The sequence below is a fragment of the Pectinophora gossypiella genome, chromosome 26 (assembly GCF_024362695.1).
Source record: "Pectinophora gossypiella chromosome 26, ilPecGoss1.1, whole genome shotgun sequence".
In the NCBI taxonomy this organism is placed as follows: Eukaryota; Metazoa; Arthropoda; class Insecta; order Lepidoptera; family Gelechiidae; genus Pectinophora; species Pectinophora gossypiella.
The window spans coordinates 169,212-190,074 of record NC_065429.1 but is presented as its reverse complement, the minus strand read 5'-3'; the positions used below and the strand labels follow the sequence as shown (position 1 = coordinate 190,074).

The 20,863-nt window shown below is 40.3% G+C and overlaps 2 protein-coding genes and 1 long non-coding RNA gene across 9 annotated transcripts in view; 2 read left to right on the top strand and 1 right to left on the bottom strand.

Moving 5' to 3' along the window:
* Window positions 1-3,475, bottom strand: part of LOC126378452 (cilia- and flagella-associated protein 410) — a 51,041-nt gene extending 47,566 nt beyond the window's left edge. For all 6 annotated transcript variants that reach the window (XM_050026820.1, XM_050026822.1, XM_050026823.1 and 3 more), the window contains exon 1: window positions 3,235-3,475. In XM_050026820.1, the coding sequence (XP_049882777.1) occupies window positions 3,235-3,314 (80 nt within the window). In that variant the 5' untranslated portion in view covers window positions 3,315-3,475. The remainder of the gene's footprint in view (window positions 1-3,234) is intronic.
* The window catches only part of LOC126378582 (uncharacterized), a 33,857-nt gene extending 14,413 nt beyond the window's left edge, over window positions 1-19,444 (top strand). The window contains exon 2 of the long non-coding RNA XR_007568106.1: window positions 19,076-19,444. This is a non-coding gene — a long non-coding RNA (uncharacterized LOC126378582). The remainder of the gene's footprint in view (window positions 1-19,075) is intronic.
* On the top strand, window positions 5,170-19,348 carry LOC126378360 (vacuolar protein sorting-associated protein 53 homolog). 2 transcript variants are annotated; one of them, XM_050026641.1, is made up of 11 exons: window positions 5,170-5,363; window positions 6,483-6,689; window positions 8,253-8,471; window positions 9,285-9,521; window positions 9,986-10,153; window positions 12,062-12,253; window positions 14,317-14,445; window positions 15,014-15,176; window positions 15,538-15,697; window positions 16,580-16,679; window positions 18,129-19,348. In XM_050026641.1, exons 1-11 carry the CDS (start codon window positions 5,238-5,240, stop codon window positions 18,813-18,815), a joined length of 2,388 nt encoding a protein of 795 aa, XP_049882598.1. In that variant the 5' UTR covers window positions 5,170-5,237; the 3' UTR covers window positions 18,816-19,348. The 2 variants fall into 2 exon arrangements, with proteins under 2 accessions (XP_049882598.1, XP_049882597.1); XM_050026640.1 differs by having other exon boundaries at window positions 14,314-14,445.
* Window positions 19,445-20,863: the final 1,419 nt, after the last annotated feature.

Here is a 20,863-nt window from a genome sequence, read left to right as displayed (position 1 = left end):
TTTTTCACATCAATACTTTTTTAATTTTGTTAATAGATATAGGTATGGGTGGGTGGTGGCAGGCATACCGGAACTTTTCCTATGTGTATTTAAATTGTGTGTTTGTGTATGTACTGCTGTTGATGTACCTTAATAAATAAATAGGTAATCAACAAAAAACAACATAATACCTGTTCAACACATAACGCGACTTTTAGAAATATATAATGTAACAGCAAAAAATATACCAAATCGTCATTAGTTTAAGAGCCACGCTCTTGTCGGTGTAGCATTCTCCATTCTTGTCTATCAAAGGCCAATTTTTTCACCTCCTTATAAGACACGACGTTCGCCTTCTCTTTAATCTGTTCCATGTAAGCTCTTCTTGGTCTTCCCCTTCCTTTCTTTCCTTGTAGCTTCCCTTCTATGATGTTTTTAATAAATTCGTCGTGTCTTATTAAGCGTCCAATCATCTTGCCTCTTCTGTCCTCAATAACTCTCAATATTTGCCTCTTTTTCCCTTACTCTTACTAGCATGTCCTCATTAGTAACCCTTTCTGTCTAATTTATTCTTTCCATCTTCCTCCAACACCACATTTCAAAGGTACCTAACTACAAGTGTTATAATTTCTAACAATTCAGAGCATGTCTAGTCGTAAAAACATATTTATCATAATAGTATATAATTTAGTGCAATAAATAACTACAAGATAAAGATAAGATAAAATTATACATATGAGGAAAGGAGGACAACACCAGCATGTTCATTTCATGGTCAGTTAAGTAAGTAACCCAAATATAAGGGACTTAAACATAACTGGCACCCTAGCCATAGAGGCGGCCATCCAGGAGCCTGCAAAGACAATTTGATGTACATTGCGGATCACGAATATTTTTCAGTTTCATATTAGCTACGTAATGAACATCAAATTGTCGTTGTAATTTACAATTGTAAGTTTTATTAAACAGGCTCCTGATCGCGACAACGAACACTTAAGGATGCCGATACGGACCCCGCCGGCGTGGTCGATGAAATCCCTCGTTCAGCAGGTTCCATTAATTCCTTTAAATATGTAATACGACGCCCTCAGACGAGGTTCGCGCCCAACTGGACTGGGCCTTAAATTTTGTACCGGGTGAGAGCCCTCAGCTCTGGCCAAGTAGTTAATGCCATCTGCGGCATACCTACAATAAGTCACGTCAAAAAAAAGCCCTTATAGCTCCCCATTTGTCTGGCCAAGTAGTTAATGCCATATGCAGACACTCTATAATAAGGCAGTCAAAATAAATACAGCTGGCGAGGAGTGGGTGTACTATACTCTGCCTACCCCTTCGGGAATACAGGTGTGAAGCTATGTTATTTCTGATCGATATTTCGACTACAATTGCAATTTACCTAGCTATAAAGGTATACATGTGTTAATAACGGATGACACAACACTATATAAATAGTATAGCGAGCAAGTGGGGTGAATCATCAATGTTGGACGGGCCTGGGGACCATGGTTATGCTGTGCAAACATTAACCATGCACCTGCTAAATATGCGTAGAAATAGTGAGCATAACAGACATGCATCTTGTTTCCCTGTATATATATATATACATTTATTACCAGATTCTACTAAATTACACACACAAGAACTACACTACTCGTCAAAACACAAAATTACTACGGAATTTTTATCTTAAAGCACACTGTGACATCATAGAATAACGTGATAAATTGTCGGATTTATTATGTTTGTCCTGATTAAATTCATAACTAAGTTAGAAAAAAATAAAATTTTGTCAGTTTTGAATGTTTTTATTTAGTAATCATAATTTTATAATTTATCTTTGACCTAGGACACTGGGCATATGAATATACACTAACCAGGTTACCAATAAAGAAATAAACAATGAAACTTCCTATGAATAGGTATATATAATTATATTATTCACTTAGGAGAAATTTTTGTTATTAGTGGAGCAACATTCTTCCAAACATCCCATTTTAACAAAAAAGATTGTCTATTGTATCTTATTAATATTTTTATTCTAAACTTTTAAAATAAGAAAATAATAAAAAAGTAAAGATTCTAAATCCGTTTATTATAAAATAATGTGATGCATTTCAAGTCACATAAATAACTTTATTCATAGAACTGAACCCATATTGAACCCATATTTGGTAAGTATTTATACATTGATACAGCAATGAATCACTGTGGTTACAATGGTGCTAATTCCTGTAAATACCATCTAATTTTATTTTAAGTTATATCTGTCATTTTCTTATCCGCCGAAAAGGAAAGGGACGGGTAATTGACAAGCATAAAATTTATGGAACACACGTCAATTTTAAGCACAAATCTAAACCAACCGTCTAAAAATTTTACATCAGTCAATAACCCGACACATTCATTTACTCATTCTTCCTAAAATTAAGAGCTGTGAATCATCCGTCCCTTTCCTTTTCGACGGATATGAAAATGACGGATATAACTTAAAATAAAATTAGGCGGTGTTTGCAGGAATCGGGGCCAATATCAAAACAACCTTGAGATTGAATATTTTGAGTCTTTTTTTACTTGTGAAGAAACACTTGGTGTTCACTCATGCTTGACATTGTTAGACAGAAATCACTGGGCACAATTACTAAATTACTACTATGATTTATGTGTATACAAGATTTATAACTAGTATCAGTTACATTTTGTTTTTTTTTTTATGTAACTTATGAAATTTGGCAGAATGGAAGAAATGCATTGGCTTTTAGGTATTAGGCACCTAATAAGGTAAAGCTAGTTTATGAAAATAAAAATATAAAATAATGACTAAGTTTTTGGCCTAGGTAAAGGAGAAATAAGGTGGTTTTTTTTTACTTTTTCTTGTAATTAGTAACAAAGGACTTACACACAATAGTGTCTTAGTTTACTTTCTATAAAAAAATAACAAAATATAAATCCAGCAGCACTTTCCTCATAAGATTCTTATAAGAAAGTTTTAATAAACATTTTTATTATGTTATAGAATTATAGAATATTTTGTTGTGGGAAAAAGTTGACAGCTAGCGATCTTTACGCTTCAAGGAGACAATAGAAGCATTGTTGTCGCTCGAGTGACCAAGACAGCGGAACTGAAGGAATATACCTACCTAAATGTTACGACGAAAAACCGAATTATAGAATAAAATTTATCGATGATGTTCAGCCACATACTTTGGCGAGTATTCTGAACTAGTAGGAAGGTAAAGCCACTACCATTTCACTTACCAGCAGTTGAGCTTCTTAATCGCAGCCAAATCTGACTGCTTCGATCTCGCGATCACCATCTCTTCCGTCAACCTCGCCATTTCACTGCACTGCACTACACATACAAAAACTCGTAAAAAATTTGAACACACGAATTTTGATTACACGAACACGGGAGGTCGGCCGCTCATCGTGACACAAGGGCGGAGCGCCAAGCCTCGGCAAAAACTGACAAACAAAACGAGGTACGATCTCCGTCAAGTTCCGTCCCTTCGCCCGATCGACATCGACATGCATTAACTAGTGTTGCGATGTAAAGAATATCGATATTTCATAAAATTAATAGAAAATAGCAAAATCAGCCGAGACGGGACCGCCCTGGCTGGCACCCCCGGGTCTGTAGGGGAGTAACTGGATTGATTATCTTAGCGACCACATAAAACTCACACATTTAGGGGCGAAACGACATTTTTAAAAGATTTTATTAGGTATATTTCGGTAAACTAATCGAAAAACAAACTGTAATTTGAGGGGCGCCACTGTGAGGTTTCACACCACCTAAATAATATTTTGCTAGAGCCGTCTATAGTAATAGTTGCTTGATATTTGGTTCACATTATGTATATAATTATTTTGCTACCCATATTGCTTCTCTTTATTTTGATCAGAAAAATAATGGCTGGAAGATGTAATTGTGCCTGGGTGTACTAAAAAGGGTCATTATTTATACCTAAAAACAAAGATAAAATGCATGTCTGTTATCCAGTACTTTTTCTTCATGTATTTTTTGACAAATTATCGACATTATGTTTTTGTAGTGTTGTTACATCCCTACAAAAGTCAAATGTCAAAAATGGCATTTATTAATTCGTCTAAGGCTTTTCGGCGGGAAACGGGAACGGGACAGTTGCTTTCTTCATTGAATAATCTAAATAATTAATACGAAGTGGTGTTTTGTGGTTAATGATCGCATTAAGTTAGTCGGAAGACATTCGCGAGTGTTATTATATTGGAGTATTCAATAAACAAAGTGTATCTGCCTATTTTCGCTTCGTGCCGGGAAGCCGCTTCATAACTCAAAAGTTTATGCGGACTTTTGAGTTAATTCGTTTGGGGTTCGGAGTAGGAGTCTACTCCGAGGGTGGGGGCTTAGGTTTCATCATCATCACCTTTCATCATTTCATTAATCATCAAGAAAAAAAATACGTAAGACATGGCTGTATGGGCATAGTTCCCTTTGCCTTACCCTTCGGGGAAAAACAAAACAAAAAAAAAAAAAATTAATTCGTCTAAAAATTTAACTTTTTCTCTAAATCGAATACACTTTCAAATAAAAGTGCGGCAAAGGAGATATCTCTGTCTGTAACTTTATTCATGAAAATATCCAGGTATCTTAAAGTTCATCATCATCATTAATTTAAAAGTTACATGTTACTTGTTTAGGGAAATATGGTTTCCCACTTGTATTGCCGTTCCGATGACTCCTATCTCCGCCTCTGTTAAGATCTTTATCCGTATCTCTGGCCAAGTGTTCTATTTATTCTATGTTATACTCCGTAGGTGTGGGTCCCCATCTGAACTCAGCCTGACCTACTGATGTAAGAGGCCCACCTCCACGGTAAGTACACGCCGAATAGGGATTGCCTCAGAGGAGGGAGGAAGATGACTCTTCTGAGGCCGGGTTAATGATCAAATTGTCTTGTATAATAGAACTAAAACTAAAAGCATGTTTTAAGTTACTTGCACAATGATAGTACGTATTATTTAATATCGCTGTTTGAAACAGACTTTTTAAAACAAGAATATTACAATGAGTCAATCAAATTAGTAACCTCCTTATTTTTGAAGTCGGTTAATTATAAAAAAGACGATAACAAAAATACCTAAATGTACGTGTATACCATGCGTGTATCCGAATATTTTATTCACGTTCAGAAATTAAATGACAGATTCTTTTTCAACGTCAACATGCCGAGTTTGGGGTGATATTTATTTTTGTTAATTCCGTGTAATTTGAAGCGAAGATGGATTCTAGCGACGCCCTGGAAGATAAGGACAGTGGGCCTGACGTGCAGATCACGTTCCCGAGCTCGGTCACCAGCAGAATTGAAGAGTTGATGGGAGGCATTGATCAGTTCGACAGTGCTGAAGTAAGACTCTTTTTATTTCGAATTTCTTTTTATTCTGAGCTTTCCGGTGCTTAAGTATTGAACTAAATTAAATTTTACATTCTAATTAATATCTTTAATGCAGAAGTTTAGCTAAATATCTCGGATTTTAAAAGGAAATGAATGCACATTCATTAGGCCTCATACATCTTTAAAAGATGATTAATACAGTGTCTAGCCTGTCTAGGACGCACTTTTCATGGCTATATAGCAAAGCGAGCCCTCTGCCATATAGCCAAGTGGGTTAACAATATAAATAAACAAATGTGAAAACAGTATCGAAATTAGTCAAAATATGAAAAATTTACAGTCATTCGAAATCAAAGAGTTAAAAGCAAATATTCCTAGTGCCACAAAAGCAATAATAACATACCTACAATTTGATGAAAAGAAAAACCACTACACAAACATGTTTTTCTTATTAGACTAGTTAAAAAAAGTGGGCAAATAAAGGAGTAGTGGGTAGTTTTGGATTGTCACATTGTTTTTTTGGTTATTTAGATACAACAAACATGATGGTGTTTATCAAATTTCGTGTTTTAATATGAATTAAGAATGTATTATCAACGACATCGACACCCTCCTAGTCAGGCTGTCCTAGTTCGTCCAGTCCAGTCGTTGATGTTGACTAATTATTAGATTTACAATACAATACAAATACACTTTATTGCACCAAAATAAAAATAAATAATTACAAAAGGTCTCTTAACTAAGTACATGGCAAATGGTGGCCTTATTGCTAATTTAAGTAGGATTTAAGTTAATATTAATAGAAAGCAATGTAAGTCAGTGAATAAAGGCTATTTTTATTTATTTATTTATTATGTACCCTGCATAAATCCTATCCTAAAAAAACTCTAGCACAACAGTACTCTAAACTGGTAAGGATGCATGAAGTCATTGATAGTGGAAGAAGTAAAAGTGGAGTGTCAGGATCATAGTCAGTGGAGTTCCATGGTCTATGCGCACCACAAGACCCCAACAGGAAATAGTAATAGAAATAGGCTTGGTCTTATTACATACATAAGACCGAATCGTAACTACCCTATTCTACTTTCTGTGTATCTTGTGTGCAATAAATTCTAATACTGTAATTTCCAGTTCGACCCAGTGGCATATATAAACAAGGTGTTCCCAACGGAGCAGTCTCTGGCGGGCGTCGAGTCGGCGGCGGCGCGCTGCGAGTTCCACCTGGCCAGCGTGGAGGGCGACATCCGGCGCCTCGTGCGTGCGCAGGCGCAGCAGCGCGACGCGGGCCAGCGCGCGCTGCTGCAGGCCACCGCCTGGATCGGGGAGCTGGCTGGACAGGTGTGCTGGGGGATTGACGTATGGGCATATTGAGCATTGCTGTTGCTTTTCATGCAATTCCTGGACAAAGAAGGTAACCGGTGTCTCTACACCACTTAACACTCCTTCTTCTTTGTCCTTGCCACTTCCCGTTACGCGGGGTCGGTTTTCCCAATCATGCGGCGCCAGATATCTCGCTGACAAACATCGTCTTTGAGACCCATCACACTACACATCACTTAACACTGCTTTTAAAAAAAAAAAATTATTGAACATAGACATTATCAGCCATACGACGCCCACTGTTGGACATAGGCCTCCCCAAGGATCTCCACAATGATCGAACATAGACATACAATTTTATAATGGAAATACAGATTTTTTTTTATTATTTATTTTTATTAAGCCTTAAGTATAACATAAGTTTAAATTCAATGTCCTGCAAAATTGCATAAGCAATTTGTCTGAAGGATCACAGTCTCGCTCACCTGGTTAAATTACAATAATTAAGAATTACAAAAAAATGTAAGTACGTGCTAAATTAAATCTAATAAATATTTTTTTAACTTATTTTTAAACATTTTTGGCTCATTTTTAATGTTCTCAGGCAAACTGTTGATGAGATAAGGTATGCGCTTACTTAGGGTCCTATCCCCATAATAATTGTACACTCTAGGAGCAACCAGTTTGCCTGAGGCCATTGATCTAGTATTATACTTATTATCTATTTTAGATAACTATAATATGAGCAATTGCTCTAGGTATCCTGCATTAAGCTCAGCTTGTATCGCAGGGGCCAGATGTGTCTGATATGATCTGGTGATCTATCTGATGAATTGGCAACCTGCTGCGAAATCTTCTTAACGTGCGCTGCCTAAAAGCGAGAGTGCAAGCGAAGAAAATTTTTGAAGGGTTTTTTAAAATTTCTGTCAAAAATCGACGTGTATTACATAAATTTTATGCCTGTTGATTACCCGTCTCTTTCCTTTTCGGCGGATAAGAAAATGACAGGTATATGAAGTGGGTTTCGGGATTAAAAGGAAACTGAGTCCAAGAAGAAACGACTTTATTCACTATACACACGATACAGCTTCCGTACAGGGCTTCGCGGTATAACTCTGATACCGTCAGTTCACTTCATTTCGCGGCCTCCGTGGTCCCCAGTGGTAGAGCGTTAGGCTCACGATCCGGAGGTCCCGGGTTCGAATCCCGGTGGGGAAAAATCACAAAAATTACTTTGTGATCCCCAGTTTGGTTAGAACATTACAGGCTGATCACCTGATTGTCCGAAAATAAGACGATTCGTGCTTCGGAAGGCATGTTAAGCCGTTGGTCCCGGTTACTACTTACTGACGTAAGAAAGTAGTCGTTACATGAGCCATGTCAGGGGCCTTTGGCTGTTCAATAGTAAACCTGACATCAGGGTTGATGAGGTTGGTGATCCATCTCACAACCTACACGAGAAAAGAACTTCATTAGCACTGCGCTTAACACTGCGCTTAACACTGCACTTGACACTGCACTTAACCTTAAAATAAGTTTAGATGGTATGTACTGAAACCAGGACCATTAACTGCTCCGCAGGTGGCAGACATAAACAAAGCAGCGGAACGCAGTGAAGGCATGGTGCGTGAGATCACAGCGGAGATCAAGCAGCTGGACTGTGCCAAGTGGAACCTCACCGCCGCCATCACCACCCTCAACCACCTGCACCTGCTGGCGCGGGGGCTGGCGGCGCTCAAGGACCAGGCCCGCGCCCGCCAGTACAGGGAGCTGGTGCACCCGCTGCAAGCCATCATGGAGGTTACATTACACATTTAAACCACACACCTCGTATAACAAATAGACAACCAATCTTTGTAAAAATGTGTCTGCGGCACTGTACAACTGATATTGCACTAAAACATCTTAATTTGAGGGAACGAACTTATATTTTCTACATAACTCAATGTATACGTGTTTACAACACGGTTCGGACGCTTTTTTAGAAAAGTTATTTAGAGAATATGAGTCTATTTGTTTATAGGATGTCAATGATTTACAGTTAGTCACTGTGATTCTGTACCGGATTTGCACCATAATTAATATACGTCCCACTGCTGGGCACAGGCCTCCCCTCAATCAACCGGAGGGGGTATGGAACTTACTCCACCACGCTGCTCCAATGCGGGTTGGTGGAGGTGTTTTTACGGCTAATAGCCGGGACCAACGGCTTAACGTGCCCTCCGAAGCACGGAATCATCTTACTTTTTCGGACAATCAGGTGATTCAAGCCTGAAAAGTCCTTACCAAACAAAGGACACTCTCACAAAGTGGTTTCAACAATGTCCCCATCGGGAATCGAACCCGGACCTCCAGATCGTGAGCTCAACGCTGAACCACTGGACCACGGAGGCCGCTATAGACCAATGAGTTATTAATTTTGTTTCCACTAACACAGTTGGCTCGACCATTAAAGACGGCGATACGGTTCACCTATCACGTTGGTCTAACAGAAAGCTCGGTGAGGTGTGGGTACTTAGTTCACCTTGCGATGGATGTACCTCTGTCCACCCCATTGGTATACAGTCGTGAGTTTATGTTATGTTATTCATCAGAAATCTCTTCGATCCCCAGGTCCTCCAACACTTCGAGTGCTACAAGGACATCGGGGAACTGAACTCTCTCCGGGAGCAGGTCCAGGTCGTCCGGGACCAGCTGGGCGGGCAGATCCTGACTGACTTTAAGGATTTCTTCGCCAACCGAGGTTCTGTGCCGCCCAAGACCATAGCCGAGGCGTGCGCGGTCGTTGACGTGTTAGAACCGAAGGTCAAGCAGGAACTGTTGACCTGGTTCATAGACATGCAGTTGCAGGTCAGTGTTTGGTTTTGTTTTTACGCTATACTGTCGCCCTAATTACTCTTTCAGGTGTCATCATCTTATTTTTTGGGACAATCAGGTGATTCAGCCTGTAACAGCAACTGCTGCTCCAACTGATGCTGAGGTGGAGTACCAACCTCATCAACCCTGGTGTCAGGGTTACTATTGAGCCGCCAAAGGCCCCTGACATGGCTCATGTAACGACTACTTACATACATCAGTAAGTAGTAACCGGGACTATCGGCTTAACGTGCCTTCCGAAGCACGGATCATCTTACTTTCGGACAATCAGGTGATCAGCCTGTAATGTCCTAACCAAATTAGTGACCACAAAGTAGTTTTTGTGATATGTCCTCACTGGGAATCGAACCCGGGACCTCCGAATCGTTAGTCCAACGCTCAACCAGTAGACCACGGAGGCCGTTATGTAATATGATGTGATGTGATGTGGCCACCAGGAGTACCAGGTGCTGTTCGCGGCGGACGAGGAGAGCGCGTGGGTGGGGTGCGTGGAGCGGCGCTACGCGTGGCTCAAGAAGCACCTGCTGGCCTTCGAGGAGTCTCGCGCTGCGCTGTTCCCGCAGCGCTGGAGGCTCAGCGAGCGGACCGCGCACCGGTTCTGTGTCGTGAGTGGACCTTGTTACCAGACGTCTTTTTTGTACATTGTTTTAAGTTTACGCGGTTATTATCATAATTAAAACACATAATAAACCGACAGAGGGATTGTGTCCTCTAACATGATGGACTAATGTTATGGGCGATAGGCTGATCCCTTATCACCATAAAGTTCATCATATCCAGCTTACGACATCGTATCAACAGTGGCTGCAAGTTGTCTTCGATTACTTGTGGCTCTGCCCACCCCACTAGGGATTACGGGCGTGAGTTTATGTTATGTATGTATGTAATGTTTTACATACATACGGGTTCGGGGTAACGGGTTCTTACCGCGTTTAAATCAGGGATATGAGACTCCCAATATTTCGACACTGTTGCAAGTGCCGACATTCCGATATCAAAAACATAAACAAGCGGCAAAGAAAGAGGGTAGACAGATATGTCTGCCCGTAGAAAATTATGGATCTACCTACTCCACTCCAATCTCATCAGTCATCCCGTGATCATGGCACTTGCAACAGTGTCGAAATATCGGGAGTCTCATATCCCTGATTTAAACGCGGTAAGAACCCGTTATTATGTGTTTTAATTATGATAATAACCGCGTAAACTTAAAACAATGTACCCATTAGTACTAATATGAATACACTTTGTTACCACTGAAGAATATACATGTGTTTGAAAGTGTATTTATTTTTATATGTACAAGTATTCCCATGCTGCACTATCCGGCTATATTACCTACATAATATCACTCTAATTTCACTTTCCGTACCTCAGCTCTAGCTCTATAATCTACGCCAAAACAAAACTCATGAACATCCACAACTTATACATCTACAATACATGCATACTAATCCGTAAAATCATCGATAAAACCATTCATACATCCATCTCACTCCCACAACAGAAAAACTCACTCAAACGCATAACTCGTCGAGCCAGCTATCTCGTACTACCTAAGATACGAACAAATTACGGCAAGTCAATGGTGACGTACGAGGGAGCACAACTATATAACAAAATACCCTCAGAAATAAAAAATATTAAGAATTTTGAGGCATTTAAGCATAAATTATCCAGTTATTTGTTAGAAAAGTAACTATTTATTTTAATCACTTAAGACTGTGCTAGATACAAATAAATATTATACATATTTATATTTAATAACCGGCCAGCGGGCTGTGTAGGTACCGCACTTTTAGAATTGCACTTATTTCTAAACTATGAAAGTAAGAGATTTATAATTAAAAAACGTTCTATAGCGGATCTTGACAGATTTCTTTGAACTATAACTACGTAGTAATACAAAATGAAACTCTTTTTCAAATCCGTTTTATTTCTAAAATATATCTTGTGTACCTACTTAAAGTTATTATAATTTTGAAAGTGTGGTCCTTGATTCTGCGGACCGGTCTCTGTATGTGAGGAAGTGCGTGAAAGAAATGCATATGTGTAAGTATATTAGGCGAAGTGTGAACTTATATGTATACAAATGTAAGTACTTTGTTTCTTATGTAAATGACATGTAATATGTTGGAAATAAGAAATAAATTCTCTTTAACCATATATTCAATATTTCCTATACTTTAAATTATGTCTATTTTTTATTTTTTAATATAGTTTATATCTTGTTTTTCTTGTTCACTTGATTGTGCGTGCATGCTGTGACTACTTGTAATTGAGCTAGCTCTTAATCTTTTTTTTATTGTCTGTAACTTTGCATGTGCAGAGTGTAGCTTGTAAGTTGTCCATAATAAATAAATAAATACTTAAAGGTTGCCTGGAAGAGATTGCTACTTAGCAATGAGGCCGCCTATTGTACTAATTCTGTTTCTCTTTTGTTTTGTATTTTGTTTTTTTCCTGTTTGTGCAATAAAGTATTTGTTATGTTATGTGTTCATGTATGGTTGCAGGTGACCCGCGAGGAGCTGAGCAAGATCCTGGCGGCGCGGCGCGACGAGCTGGACGTGAAGCTGCTGCTGTACGCCATCCAGAAGACGCACAACTTCGAGCTGCTGCTGCACAAGCGGTTCCTCGGCGCCGAGGGGGGGGACGAGCTGCGCGCGCACGACCCGCCCGCCGCCTTCCACTTCGACGACACGGAGGTCAGTGGGGACATGACGCCATCACCGCTGGGACCTAACGGGGTAGGCAGGTGGGAACGGACAGCAGCTCGCGTTTCACCGAGCGGCGTGAGTCTGAAAATCAGTGTTGCCCTCTGGGTAAATTTTCACTGAACATTGGCCTTTTTTGGTAAGTTACTAAATATTAATGTGTACCCCCCGCCTGTGTATTTATGTGTGCGCCTATTGTTCTAATTCTATTTCTCTTTTGTTTTGTATTTTGTTTTTTCAAATCAAATCAAATCAAATATACTTTATTGCACAGAACTAAAATTTCAACAATCAGACATAACACATGAAAACAGTACAATTTGGGCGGCCTTATTGCTCTAGAGCAATTTCTTCCAGGCAACCACCAAAAGGAAACAAACATTTACAGACAACTTGGATGCGGGATGGTGCAATAAAAAATAAATACCTATAAGTAAAACTAAAGTTAATATAATACATACTCTATACTATAATACTATACGTACATATATTAATAAATACTCAATATAATATAAACCATATATACTAAAAATATACCTAACCATAATCAGAGAAAACTATAATAATAAATAAAAGACTATACACACACATACAAAACAAGTATTGAAATAAATAAAATACATCATGTATAATAGTAATATCCTAAGAATATCCGCATAAGGATTCAAAATGAACTCGCAACTGGTTTTTTCCTGTTTGTGCAATAAAGTATTTGTTATGTTATGTTATAAACAGCCTATATACGTCCCATTGCTGGGCACAGGCATCCCCTCAATCAACCGGAGGGGGTATGGAGCATATGTTATGTTATGTTTGTATATTTTAATGTTGTAAATGTATACTATGTGCACGGTCTACAGCCGCACATTGCTCTTTCAGCACTTTTGCCACTATTCTTCTTCTTATCGTTCATTTTCTTCTGGTGTCAGGGTTACGATTGAACCGCCAAAGATTGTCTGTCGATAGTTTTAAAAAACAATAGTGTTGATGGTTTATTTTGATCAATATTGGTGCTAATTCCTGTAAATACCATCTAATTTTATTTTAAGTTATATCTGTCATTTTCTTATCCGCCGAGAAGGAAAGGGACGGATAATCGACAAGCATAAAATTTATGGAACACACGTCAATTTTATGCACAAATCTAAAACAGCCGTCTAAAAATTTTACATCAGTCAATAACCAGACACAGTTAAGTAGACAGCACGTCAAACGGATTGTATACCAGCGATGTACCTTTTTGATTCGCCCGGGTTATTCATTCATTTACTCATTCTAACTAAAATTAAGAACTGTGAATCATCCGTCCCTTTCCTTTTCGACGGATATGACAATGACGGATATAACTTAAAATAAAATTAGGCGGTGTCTGCAGGAATCGGGGCCAATGTCGATACTGTCGATAGTCCTTGCAATAGTCAGAAGCAATATTATCGATAGGTACATTCATCGTATGGTGAACTAATTATTGAGTGTATTCGAGCTTTCTGTCAGACCAACGTTTCACATTAATACTTTTGCGACGGAAAATTCTACTTGATATCAACTCAGAATCATGTTCTGAATTATCCCCCTCAGTATTCGTTACGGCGTCACTAACACCTGTGTTTGATACACATTAATGCGGAAAAGAAAAAGATGGAAAGGAAGAATCCTAACCACTTGCGCTGTCCTCATACACCAGAAAATAGCCCAGCTCAAAGAAAAAGGGAAACACTCACGTAGTCAGCTTCTCTGTTTTTCTCACCAGGCCTGGTTTTTGATGACAGCACCGGAATACAATCACAGCAGTCTATTCACAATTAATTAGCGGCGGCGGTGCATTAAAGAGTATTTAAAAATTATTTGCAGAAAAAATGTATTATAGATATAGCAGGAAAAAACAAAGAAGCACAAAACGTCACTAGCACTGTCGGGGTTCACACACACGAAGTAAAAAGTTTTTAAATAATTTATGAAGTCTTTTTGGTGTGTTTCCCTTGGGTAGCTAGGCGTATTAACAGAAATAAAAAAGACAGCACAAGTGGCTTAAACAACCTGTGTGTATTCAGCAGCCGGTGGAGTACCCCCCGGGCACGTCCCCGTGGGTGGGCGTGATCGGCGCGTGCTTCGAGCCCTACCTGTCGCTGTACATCTCCAGCCTCGACCACAACCTGCGACAGCTCATCGACAGGTTCAAACAGGTACGGACTAGGTCAAATAATTACGGATTAGGTCAAATAGAAATACTCTTTTATTTGCTTTTGAAAAGGGTACATTAATAGATGGATGCTCATAAAAGTTTCTCCTTATCAGCTATCAACAATAGCATGCAAATATTGTTACAGAAACATTTCCAATAATTATTATTTATATCATTTACACCACATTTTTCCAATTCAATATTTTTGGGATAAAAAATATTTAACAAACGAGTACGGACTAGGTCAAACTGGTACTGGATTAACTAGAAATGTCGCTGTTAGTTGAAAATAAGTAAAAACGATGTAAATTCAAAAATATATTTATTAAGTGTATATTGATTATGGAATTAATATTTTGATTGGGGAAAGAAATATGGAATCTCAATGCTGATGAAAACAATAATTGACATGTTGTAACTGTCCCTTGACACTATTTGGTGCGCGATTAGCACCAATAGGTGGCGCGCTTATTTCACTCGCTATAGTATGGATATTTATTCCAACTTACTTATTGGTACTTTACATAGGTCCTTTTTTGTGTTTTTGTACTACAAGTAATACCCCCCAGGACGCGCGGGCGGAGGCGGAGGCGGGGGCGGAGGCGGGCGCGGGCGCGGGGGTGGGGGGCAGCGGCGCGGGCGCCGTGCTGGGCAGCTGCGCCGACCTGTTCCTGTTCTACAAGAAGTGCCTCGTGCAGTGCGGACGGCTCACCACGGCCGAGCCCATGCTGGGTCAGTGCGGGCTCCCTGCGCTAGTGTTATCTGGGGGGAAAAAGGCCACAGCGACGCAATTCACCTAAAAAGCAATATTGCTATTTGACATTTGCGCACGTAAACGTGTAAAATATTTTAGAAAAGTCGTCGACACTGTTTTTTTTAAATGTTTTAATAAAGACCAAACTTGGTCTTTTTGTAGGCCTTTGCGAAAGATACTTAACTTCAACAATCGCAGATCGAGCGCGTTTACCGCTGCGCCACCGAGATCGTTTGATATATGCTATTAACTTATTATATAGTATTAATTCTGTTTCGGTGTTTACAGAAATTAGCACCATTTTTGAATTTGAATAAAGATCCCCCCCCCCCCCCCCAGAGCTGGCGGGCGTGTTCGCGAAGTACCTCCGCGAGTACGCCACGTCGGTGCTGGGCGCCGCCCTGCCGCGGGCCGCGTCGGCGGGGCTGGCCGGGAACATGCCCAGCATCGTGTCCAACCTGCACACGCTGCTTAGAGACGACACCAACAACACTACACGGTGAGATATGCTAAAGCCCGCGGCTTCATCATCAACATCAGCCGTACGACGCCCACTGCTGGGCATAGGCCTCCCCCAAGGATCTCCACGACGATCGGGTCCGGCTTAGCTCGCGTTAAAATCGTTGTAAGCTTTCCCTTTCCTAATGTACCAATTTTTGGCTTCCTAACTTGAGAACTTCGAAAAGTCACACATAACATTTCACCCCCTCTTTGAAAGGGTTGGGGCAGATTTAAAAAAAAAATGATGCACGTTTTTTGTGAGTCACAAATAGTTAGCATACCAATTTTTAGCTTCCACCCCCCATTTTAGGGAAGTGGGGAATTAGAAAGAGACAAAAAGTAGCCTATGTCACTCTTCATCCCTTCAACTATCTGCACCTAAAATATTACGTCAATTCGTCGCTCCCACAGGTAGTTGTATACAGTGTGTAGTTTTTCGGACCCGACAAACTTTAAGGGTGGATTGTACGAGTAATTTCATCGAGAAAACTGGTTAACTATTTTATGTACCTTTTTAGCAGTTGTGAATATTTTTATTCGATAGAGACGACTTTTTGGCCTTTAAATCTCGAGATGTGAATTTTTCAGAAGAAGAAGAAAATCTACAATCTAATATTGAGATTTGACTCCACATATAGGGATGTTTTCTCGATGAAATTACAAGTAGAATCCACCCTTAAAGATTGTCGGGTCCGAAAAACTACAAACTGTACATGTGTCGCGCTGTGTAAACTTCGATAGCGCGTTTCAGGACTGCATTATTGAATGTGGCGCCATCTGTTGCATGTGGGCGGAACTAGCTGGGTCCGCCACAACCCTATTATTGGAAACAATACTATTAGCAGTGTAGTAGTTCAGATATTCTGTCTCTCTCTCGCAGGTACACGAAGCAGGAGATATGCAAGATAACCAGCGTGATCACGACGGCGGAGTACTGCCTCGAGACCACCGTTCACCTGCAGCAGAAGCTCAAGGAGAAGGTGCGGACCACAATACTCACAACAGGGGGGTTAAAATTGCCACATCGATGCAATTCATCTAAGAGAGCAATGTTGCAATTTGACATTTGCGCGTGTAAAAGTGAGTGCGCAATACATATACGTACAAATGTCAAATAGCAATATTGCTTAGGTCATTTTAACCCCCCCCCCCCCCCCCCCAGTAGCATAGTAGGTTCTATTCAGGATGTTACTGACACCGTAACGAATACTGAGGGGGCGGATTCAGACTATGATTCTGAGTTGATATCAAGTGGAATTTCCTGTCGGAAAATTCATGAAAATGTTTTTTTTTTATTATTATTTTCAGTTCCATACTCACTTATTCTGAGGATTCTTATTATGAGGAGCTCGGTGGCGCAGCGGTAAACGCGCTCGGTCTGCGATTGTTGAAGTTAAGCAACTTTCGCAAAGGCCGGTCATAGGATGGGTGAACACAAAAAAAAAGTTTTCATCTCGAGCTCCTCCGTGCTTCGGAAGGCACGTCAAGCCGTTGGTCCCGGCTGCATTAGCAGTCCTTAATAACCATCAATCCGCACTGGGCCCGCGTGATGGTTTAAGGCCCGATCTCCCTATCCATCCATAGGGAAGGCCCGTGCCCCAGCAGTGGGGACGTTAATGGGCTGGTGATGGTGATGATGACTCACTTATTCATACGAAATTCATTCTTTTCTTATCATTCTCTCTTTGGCGGCGAGGGTGTGTGCCGCCAAAGGATGTTTTCGTGGCACCGAACAGAGCACAGTACCCCGCTAGCCACAAGTTGGTAGAGTGACTAGGGATCGACGAACCAACGGTGTTACGTTGGAAGTTGTATATATGCGTCTTGCTGTGTAAACTTCGATATCGCGCTTCACGACTGCTTGAAGACTGCATTATTGAATGTGGCGCCATCTGTTGCATGTGGGCGGAACTAGGTGGCCAACTAGTTGGGTCCCCCAAACTCTCTATGTTCGCTCAACCTCCACAGCATCAACACGTGTGATGTGTGTTGTAATTATTTGTAAGAATTTAATAAATAACAAGTGACGTTAATGACGTTAGTGTGGAGGTGAGCGTTAGGCTCACGATCCGGAGGTCCCGGGTTCGAACCCCGGTGGGGAAATTTCACAAAAATTACTTTGTGATCCCTAGTTTGGTTAGGACATTACAGGCTGATCACTTGATTGTCCGAAAGTAAGATGATCCGTGCTTCGCAAGCCACGTTAAGCCGTTGGTCCCGGTTACTACTTACTGATGTAAGTATATATAAGGAGTCATGTCACCTTTGGCAGCTCAATAGTAACCCTGACACCAGGATTGGTAATCCACCTCACATCCCACACGACAGAAGAAGAGAGACTTTTTGGTTTTAACGCCCCACTGCATTTGAACGTTTTTATAAAATAAAAATAGTGTAAATAAACCTAACCTAACCCCATACCTCCGCAGGTGTCTCCCCGACTAGCCGACCGCATCGACTTAGGACCAGAACAAGAAAGGTTCCACAAGTTAATATCCAGCTGCATCCAGCTGCTGGTGGCGGACTTGGAGCTCGCTGCCGAGCCCGCTCTGGCCGCCATGGCGCGGGTGCCCTGGACCCACGTCCACAGCGTGGGGGACCAGAGCACCCACGTCACCATGATCATCATGCACCTTAACAACACAGTCCCCACGCTGCGCGACGCCCTAGCGTCTTCTAGAAAGTACTTCACGCAATTCTGTATAAGGTTCGCGAATTCTTTCATACCTAAATTCATACAAAACATATACAAGTGCAAGCCTATATCCACAGTGGGCTCCGAGCAGCTGTTGCTGGATACTCATATGTTGAAAACGGCGTTGTTGGAGCTGCCATCTATCGGCAGTGAGGTGAAGCGCCCGGCGCCCGCGACGTACACCAAAGTAGTGATCAAACTCATGACGAAAGCTGAAATGATTCTGAAAGTTGTGATGGCTCCGCTAGACGGGAACCTGGAAGGGTTCGTGGCGCAATTCGTACAGTTACTGCCAGACTGCACGTTGGCAGAGTTCCATAAAGTTTTGGACATGAAAGGAGCGAAGCTGTCGAAGGCACAGCAGGTTTCTTTAGACAGCCTGTTTAAGCAGGCTTCCAAGTCACATAGTGAAGGGAATTAGTCATTTCACATGGTATAAACACATGATTATATCCCAATGGGGTAGTATAGTCATGAGCAATATAATGTACCCACTTTAGGACTCTGTCGCACTAACATATTTGACATTTAGTGAGACTTACAGTTCAATTTGTCAAAAAAGTTAAAGTGTCATGGTACCAAAGTGTATACATATTAATGCTCGTGACCGTACGTACATCCATCGCAAGATGAACTAAGTACCCACACCTCACCGAGCTTTCTGTTAGACCAATGTGATAGGTGAGCCGTATCGCCGTCTGTAATGGTCGAGACGATGTTGAAAACTGCACTTATGATAACTTAATAACATACTGGTACCAACCCCATCAATCCTGGTGCCAGGGTTACTTAGGGTCGGTTAGGGTTATTGAGGGTTTCTATTGGGGTTGGTAATCCACCTCACAACCCACCCGATAGAAGAAGAATAACATACTGGTGTAAGTCCGGTACCGGGATTCGATCCCGCGCTCCCATTTGAGAAGCAAGACGGTGTACCACAAGACCACAGTGACTCCATCAAATAAATAAAAAAAAAAAAAAAACAAATCAAAACCAGACATAACATTATGAATTCAGTACAACTTGGGCGGCCTTAATGCTCCAGGAAACCACTACCAAGAAACAGTAAATAAAAAATAAGCAATTAATAAAAAAATATAAGTACTTTTATTAATTTTAATCTTCTATGCTGGATTAAGAGAATAAAAAACAGAAAGGCTTGTCGTATGTACCGACACAGGGATTGTGTCGTGTTCAACATGTCCGCCATTGAACGAATTCCGCGATTGATGGGCTGATCACCAGACCAAAAGTGGCTGCAAGTTGTCTTTTCATCACTTGTGGCATTATGAAGGACCCCAGAACCGGTGGCAGGTTGTATAATAACCTCATTAAATGAATATAGCTTGATTATAATGACAGTAGCCAGTCAGCAACATCATTAGCCAGAAATAGTCCACTGCTGGACGTAGGCTTCTCCCAAGGCTCGCCACTAGATGTAAGGTCGGTTTAAAACCATTGAAATCAATCGTTTAAAACCGTTTAAAACGGCAACATTTGGTTTAAAACGTTTTAAATCGGTTGTTTTACATTTATACTCGCCACAATGACCGATTCTCTGCTGCCCACGTCCGGCGTAATTATATAATTATATTCATGGTGCTGATTCCCGATTCCTGTACTCACCATTTAAGTTTATTTTAAGTTACATCTGTCATTTTCTTATCCGCCGAAAAGGAAAGGGACAGGTTGTTTGACTTCATAATATTATTGTATGCCTATAAAGACCCCAAATGGGTGCAGGCCTTCAAAGGTGTGATGTGAATGTATGTGGAAAATTAGCTAAAATATAAAATTTTACTATATTTAACTCCGAATGAATTTACATTAAATTATTTACTGTTATGGTATGCTATTAAAAATTGATAATGTTTCTTCCCTCATTTCAACGCAGTATTCAAATTTAAAAAAATAATAAAATGAAACTTAATGAGATTTTATTTAAATTCTATATCTTTTTGGCTTTTTGGCGGGAGGCGGGAACGGGACAGTTGCTTTCTTCATTGAATAATCTAAATAATTAATACGAAGTGGTGTTTTGTGGTTAATGATCGCATTAAGTTAGTCGGAAGACATTCGCGAGTGTTATTATATTGGAGTATTCAATAAACAAAGTGTATCTGCCTATTTTCGCTTCGTGTCAGGAAGCCGCTTCATAACTCAAAAGTTTATGCGGACTTTTGAGTTAATTCGTTTGGGGTTCGGAGTAGGAGTCTACTCCGAGGGTGGGGGCTTAGGTTTCATCATCATCACCTTTCATCATTTCATTAATCATCAAGAAAAAAAATACGTCAGACATGGCTGTATGGGCATAGTTCCCTTTGCCTTACCCTTCGGGGAAAACCAAACCAAAAAAAAAAATCTATATCTTTTTTTTTTAAATCGGTATTTAACATTCCACTAATTTTATTTGACTTTATGCGAAGTTATGTAATAAATTGTTTGAATGGTTGGTGTATAATGTATTGA

Bases quoted from the DNA above. Each gene is read 5' to 3' on its own strand.
- LOC126378360 (XM_050026640.1), top strand. From the start codon at position 5,238: ATGGATTCTAGCGACGCCCTGGAAGATAAGGACAGTGGGCCTGACGTG. The intron at 8,472-9,284 runs GTTACATTACAC...TTCGATCCCCAG, and splicing joins CGCTGCAAGCCATCATGGAG to GTCCTCCAACACTTCGAGTG. The intron at 10,154-12,061 runs GTGAGTGGACCT...GTATGGTTGCAG, and splicing joins CCGCGCACCGGTTCTGTGTC to GTGACCCGCGAGGAGCTGAG.